Source organism: Eimeria acervulina, genomic scaffold (assembly GCF_000499425.1).
Source record: "Eimeria acervulina Houghton genomic scaffold, Eah_scaff575, whole genome shotgun sequence".
Taxonomy (NCBI): Eukaryota; Apicomplexa; class Conoidasida; order Eucoccidiorida; family Eimeriidae; genus Eimeria; species Eimeria acervulina.
The window spans coordinates 4,275-11,146 of NW_013549714.1; the positions used below are offsets into that span (position 1 = coordinate 4,275).

Genomic DNA, 6,872 nt, shown 5'->3' on the forward strand with positions numbered 1-6,872 from the left:
GAATATATACAATGCAATATTTGTTCAAATCAAATTCATTAATGCATAAAAAGGATTCAAGGAAGTCATCATCTTCCGGTTTTCAGAACGCTGGGACCGTCGGCGCTGATGGGACACCACGCAGCGAGTATATCGAGGCATATCGGCATGCAGTCTTCGTCTTTTTTTTGTTTTTTTCTTCATGAATTACTTCAGATTACTGTTATTTATTGCCTCAGGATGCGTAAAAGTGGCTCAAATACCCCGCAAATAGAGCATTCAGCTCACTGATGGGAGTTGCGTTTCATTCAAGTTTTTGAATTGCAGCATCTTCGGTTGTTGATCTTCTTCAAGGAAAGATCTTCTATTCACACATTTTGTATTTATTTTCTTATAGGTTTCTCCTGTTCTGTTTCTTTGTGGTTTCTTCTTCTTTGTTTTCTTTCTTCTTCTCCCCTGTCCAGACGCCTTTGATCTCGTTCAGGCTCTCTCTCATTGCGGCGTCTCTCGCCTTGTGCATTCGCAGCAGCACCTAAGAATGAAGTTCTTCTTTCTCCATTCATTTGCTTTCTAAGGTGATCTCCTTCTTCGTGTGGGTGTTCCCGCTGCTGGCTTGCAGCAGCACACAGCCGAGCAGCAATCGAACCCGTATAATATTTCTTCTGCTCTTCTACCTTCGTCTCGGAGAAATTCTTCTGTACATTGAAGACCTAAACAGCTTCCTTTGCATGCATATATGTAGACAGCTGCATGCATGCAGCTGCATGCATGCATGCATGCGCGGTCCTGTTCGGGGCCCATTGAATACATGCATTGCTCTTCGTAGCAATGACAGCAGGAAGAGCAGCAGATTACTACGAGCCCTACAAGCCATCGAGAGGGGCTCGTGCAGCACCACCTACAGCAGCAGCAGCAGCAGCAGCAGCAGCAGGAGGTCCAGCAGGGAAAGGCTACCTATGGCAGCTGCAGCAGCACGCGTGGGCGCCTCTTGGTTTGCTGCTGCTGCTCGGCCCCAGTGCCTCTGAGTTCTCCTCCTTGCGGGGTAAGCCCCATTCTGTACAAGTAGAGCTAGCTAGCCAGCTAGCAAGCAAGAGGACTAGCTAGCTAGCTAGCTGCCTAGCTAGCCAGCTACCTACGCGCATTGTGTACAGAGGGGCTCTCCAGCTGTTTAGGGTGTCTCGCTGTGTGTGTTGCTGCTGCAGATGGAGAATGGGTCTCCGTGCAGCAGCAAACCCATAAGGCAGCCGCACAAGATGCAAGCCAGGTGATGCTGCTGCTGTTGCTGCTGCTGTTAATGCTGCTCGGTTGCTGCTGCTGTTAGTGCTGCTGCTGCTGCTGCATTTACCGAGGCAACTGCGCGCTCTGCGCTGCCTCTTGAGACAGGGAGACTGCGATGTCGCTTTTCGTTTGCTGCTGCTGCTGCTGCTGGCGTTGCTGCTGCTGCTGCTGTTGCTGTTGCATCAGGGTTTATTGTTTTGTTTCTATTTGTTTGTGTGTCTCTTCCTTGATTAGGACAGTGCAGCAGCAACAGAGAAGGAGAAGAAGAGACAATCAATCGACTTGGCCTCGCAGCTGCGCTCTGCATGCGCGGTGGGGAGACGCCTCGATGCATGCAAACTCCCCAGCACATTCAGAGACACCAGCCAGAGGTGCAGCAGCAGCAGCAGCAGCAGCAGCAGCGAAGGGGCTACTGAGGGGACACGGCGTTGGGGTGTACAGGCAGCCCCTGGGTCTGAATGCGTTTGTTTTTGTGTATGGATCAATCTAAGGTGAGAGACTTAGCGGGTGCTGCTGCTAATTCTGCTGCTGTTGCTGCTACTGCTACTACTGCTGCTGCTACTCCTACTGCTACTGCTGCTACAGCTGCTCCTACTGGGGCTGCTGCTACTAGTGCTGCTGCCGCTGCTGCCGCTGCTGCTGCTGCTGCTGTTGATGGGTGAGTTGGGTGTTTGGTTGGGTTGTTGCGATCTGCTGCTGGACAGAGGGGTGTCGTTTGATTTATTTAATTTGTTTAATTTGTTTTAAATGTTTAATTTATTTGTTTAGTTTGTTTTGTTTGCAGCGACTGCCTACGTGCTTCGTCTTCTCGTGAATCTCCTGTCTCCTTTTCTGTCTCCTGGGCTGAGGCCTTCGTGCTGCAGCATTTGCTGCCGCTCTCTTTCCCGCTGCAGCAGGTGCAGCAGCTGCTGCATGCAGCGCCGCCACCCTTAACTTCTTTAGCGCTGTCTTTGATAGAACGGCTGTCGTCTACAGGGACCCCTAAAAAGATAAAGGGGGTTGCAGCGCCTCTCACTGCAGCAGCAGCAGCAGCAGCAGCACCAACAGCAGCAACAGCACCAGTAGCAGCAGCGGCAACAGCACCAGCAGCACAAGCAACAGCAGCAGCAGAGGCAGCCGCAACAGCACCACCAGCAGCAGGAGCAGCAGCAACAGCAGCTTGCAGCTCTGCAGCGACAGACCCAGGCCCCCCTAATGAATTCTCAGAGGAGTGGGCAGCAATTTTAAAGAGAGTTAGAGCAGCAACAGATACAGAAGAGTGGAGACACTTCTTAGGCTTTGCTGCTGCGCTGTTGGAGTCAGCGCTGCCAGAAGGGCTACTGCAGCAGCAGCTGCAGCAGCAGCTGCAGCAGCAGCAGCAGCAGCAGCAGCAGCAGTTGTTGCGCGAAAGGCCATCCCCTGTTTTGCTGCAGCAGCAGCAGCGTCCCCAGCGTCGTCTGCAGCAGCAGCAGCTGCGTGAGCAGCAGCAGGAGGTGCAGCGGGAGCGGTTTGTGCGGCGTTATTGGTTGCGTGCAGTTGAGGCTGCTTTGCTGCAGGGCCCGGGTGTATGCGGAGGTTGGGGGTGTTTGCTGCACTGCTGCATCGCCCCCAGCAATGCTACGGTGTCTCGGCACTTCGATTTTGCTGCTGCGAGAGGGTGGGGGGTGAAGGTAGATTTAGCTGTGGACGGAAGGGGGACTGCTGCATTCTCGCAGATACTTCGGCGAGCGCATGCACGCTTCAGACAAAACAAACAGCAGCAGCTGCAGCAGCAGCAGGTAGACCAGCAGCAGGTAGACCAGCAGCAGGGAGTGCAGCAGCAGCAGGTTCAACAGCAGCAGCAGCAGCAGCAGCAGGAGTTTAGTTGTCGCTGCCGTTTGTGCAGTTTGTCTTCACTGCAGCTGCAGCGTGTCTTGTGTCTCTTAGATCCGCGATCCGTCTCCGCCTTCGGGTGTACATGCAGCTCGCACTGGGCAGCAGCACAGTCTGCTGTCCCCGGGCTTGAGGCTGTGGGGTCTGTGTGGATCCACTCCCTTGGGATCGGATCCCGTTGGAGACAGGCTTCGTTCTCTTCCTTCCCTGCTGCTGCTGCTGCTTCTGCTAGTGAGTGCACGGGTGAGGGGTCTCCTAGACGCACCAACAGCACCAGCAGCAGCAGCAGCAGCAGCAGCAGCATCAGCACCTGCAGCAGCAGCAGCAGCGGAGGAGGAGGGTTGTTTAGACATCAGGTGCATGCATTGCTGTGGATGAGACACCGGGAGAGACGTGGGGCCCCACAGCTGCCCCCTGCTGATTTGCTTGCATCTTGGCGCTTGCTCGGGTGTGGGGCTGCGCAGCAGCAAGCAGCAGAAGCAGCAGCAGCAGCAGATAAAACCCTTAGGAGCCTAAGCAACAGCAGCAGCAGCAGCAGCAGCAGCATGCAATCGTCTCCTCTCTCTTGCTGCAGCAGGCCGCAGGAACGAAGCAAACAACACAGCAGCACTAGCACACCAACAACGACAAAGGAGAGACCTCTAGGGACGGTCTCTGCTGCTGCTGCTGCTGCTGCTGCTCCAGCAGCAGCAGCAGGAAAGGAGACAGATTTAGAGGGAGATGTTGCCTGGCCTCTGCCTAGAGACAACGACTGCCGCCCAGCAGCAGATTTGCTGCGGTGTCTCTCTACTTGGATAGAACTCCCTCTACCAGACAGGGCGTGGCTGGGTGTAGCTAGCACGGAGACAGCAGCAGCAGCAGCAGCAGCAGGAGGAACAGCAACAGCAGCGACAGCAGCACAAGGTAGTAGTGCTCCTGCTGCTGCGGGAGATGCTGCAGATGCTGTACAGTTACCAGCAGCAGAAACAGCAGCAGCAGCAGCAGCAGCAGCATCAGTGGATGAGGGGCGAGCTGAAGAGACACCTCAGCCCCCTCAGCCTGCAGCAGAACTCGCAGGCTCCAGGCTGCTGCAGGGTCAAGGGAAATGTCTTCGTGTTTTTGCTGCAGGACACCCCAAAATGCTGTTCGTCTGCAGCAGCAGAAACAGCAACAGCAGCAACAGCAGCAACAGCAGCAGCAGCAGCAGCGTGGCAGATGCCGCTGCAGCAGAAAAAGCAGAAACGCGGGAGGTAACTGAGGCAGAAGTGGGAGACTGTGGTGGTGTTGCTGCTGATGGCGCTGCTGCTGCTGCTGCTGCTGCTGCTGCTGCTGCTGCTGCTGCTGTGCCCGATTGGGAGGGTTTGCTGCAGCGTGCGCAGCACTGTGGAGACTTTTCATTGTATTTGTCGTTAGACTTAAAGGTGGTGCTGCTGGGGTATAAAGGGGGCTCGACGGAGACAGCAGCAGCAGCAGCAGCAGGAGCAGCAGCAGCAGCAGCAGAGGAGGAGTGTTTAGGGGGCATGTTCTGTGATGATCCAGGCTTAGGCAAAACTCTGTCTCTTTTGTCTCTTGCTGTTGTTGGTCTCTCTAATAGACACGCACCCCCTAAACACCTTCTTTACAAACAGCTAGCTGCAGCAGCAACCCCTGCTGCAGCAGCAACGTCTCCTACAGCGGAGTCCGCAGCAGCAACCCCTGCTGCAGCAGCAACCCCTGTTGAAGCAGCAACGTCTCCTACAACAGATTCCGCAGCAGCAGCACCTGCTGCAGCAGGTGCTGCTGCTGCTGCTGCTGCTGCTGTAGGGGTGGATGGTGTATATGGCACCAGCTTTGGCTGTACAACGCGGATGCGTTCAAAGAGACTGAGGATTGAGAAGGAGACAGCAGCAGCAGCAGCAGCAGGAGGAGGAAGCGAGCAGCAGCAACAGTCTGCGTGAGGCAGATGGATAGACTGTCTCCTTCTGCTGCTGTGGTGTCTCCTTTGTTTGTATAGTAGATAAAATGTGCAGCAGAGACAGACAAAGAGAGAGAGAGAGAGGCAGAGACAGCAGCGCAGCAAACAAAGAGAAAGTATTAATCAATAATAATATAGTTAATTATAAATAATAATATTATAAAGGAGACAATAAAGAAAGGAGACAGCACACAAAGGAGACAGGAGACAGAGAAGGAGACACAATTAAAATTAAAGAAGCAAAAAGAAGTACAGGAGACGCCAAACAACATTGAAGAGACAGCAGCAACACACAGACGCAAAAGAAATAGATAATAGAGACAGATAAAAGAGACAGATAAAACAAACAAATAATAATATTAGAGAGACAGATAAGAGAGACAGATAAAAGAGACAGATAGAAGAGACAGTTAAAAGAGACAACTAAAGGAGACAGATAGAGGAGACAGATTAAGGAGATGGGTAGCAGAGAGGGGCTTCAATCAAGCAGTGTGGGGCGCGGCCTCCTGTCCTGACAATGCAGCAGCAGCAGCAGCAGCAACAGCAGCAACAGCAGCAACAGCAGCAACAGCAGCAACAGCAGCAACAGCAGTAGCAGCAGCAGCAACAATAGCAGGCTCAGCTACTGTTGTTGGGGTCCTCATGCGCACAGCAAGCCTTTGCAGTTGTCGTTCGCTTAGGGTTTATTGTGTAGGGTTTAGGATGTAGGCTTCAGGGTTTAGGGTTTAGGGTTTAGAGTCTACGGTTTAGGCTTTATTGTGTAGGGTTTAGGAAGTAGGTTTTAGGGTTTAGGGTTTAGGGTTTAGGGTTTAATGCGTGGGGTTTAGGGTTTAGGGTTTAATGCGTGGGGTTTAGGGTTTAGTGTCTACGGTTTAGGGTTTAATGTTTAGGGCTTAGGGTTTAGGGCTTAGGGTTTGGGGTTTAGGGTTTAGGGTTTTGGTGCTGCAGGAGTTCGAGGGTTTATATATGGCGGCTTCCTGCGTCTGTTGTCAGCGCACATTTCGTGGGGGCGACTGCAGGTGAAGTATTACTTTTTTAGTATTTGTCTGTGTTTATTCTTTTTAGCATTTGTTTGTGTTTATCTTTTTGTTTTTTAGTCTTTGTTTGTGTTTATCTCTTTGTTTTTTAGTGTTTGTTTGTGTTTATCTTTTTGCTTTTGTTAGTCTTCGTTTGGTGTTTATATTTGTTTTTGTCGTTTTGTTTTATGCTTAGTTTTTTGTTTTTGCTGTTTTCTCGGTTTTGTGTTTATATATTTTATTTGTTGTTTTGTCTTTCTTTTTGTTTATATTTATTTGTTTGTGTCTTTGTTTATATTTGTTTTTGTTGTTTTGTTTGTTTAATCCCCGGCTTTGTCTCTCTTTTGTTTCTTTATATCTCCTTCGGGTGTATGTACACCCCACAAGGTGTATAGACACCTTAGGGTGTATATACACCCCACAAGGTGTCTTTATATGTGGCTGTGGTGTGGGGTGCAGAGGGGCTTGAGGAGAGCGACAGTGGGATCGTTGGGGATCGGGATCGCTTTGGTGGGATCGAAAATTTTTACTGCTACGATGACGTGAGGGACAGTACTTAGGTGTCTCCTTTTGCTGCTGTCTCCGCCGTCTCTTCGTTTGCTGCTGTCTCCTTTGTCTCTTCAGCTGCTGTCTCCTTTGTCTCTGTTTTTGCTGCTGCGCCTCCTTGCTTGCTGCTGTCTCCATGTTTGCTGCTGCTCTTCTTGCTGTCTCTTTTGTCTGTTGCTGCGTGCTGCAGTGTTTCTATCCCGCTTGAGTGTCTCTTCTGTTTTATTTTGTATTGGCTTCTGTCTCTTTTGCTGCATGTTGCTGCTGTT

At 51.5% G+C, this 6,872-nt stretch overlaps 1 protein-coding gene across 1 annotated transcript in view; it reads left to right on the plus strand.

Annotated features, from left to right (window-relative positions):
- Window positions 1–807: 807 nt before the first annotated feature.
- The window catches only part of EAH_00043250 (hypothetical protein), a gene marked incomplete at both ends in the record, with an annotated part of 8,479 nt that continues 2,414 nt past the window's right edge, over window positions 808–6,872 (plus strand). Inside the window, 6 exons of the mRNA XM_013394983.1 lie at window positions 808–970; window positions 1,182–1,243; window positions 1,492–1,748; window positions 2,042–5,020; window positions 5,990–6,060; window positions 6,517–6,599. Of these exons, the coding sequence (XP_013250437.1) occupies window positions 808–970; window positions 1,182–1,243; window positions 1,492–1,748; window positions 2,042–5,020; window positions 5,990–6,060; window positions 6,517–6,599 (3,615 nt within the window). The remainder of the gene's footprint in view (window positions 971–1,181; window positions 1,244–1,491; window positions 1,749–2,041; window positions 5,021–5,989; window positions 6,061–6,516; window positions 6,600–6,872) is intronic.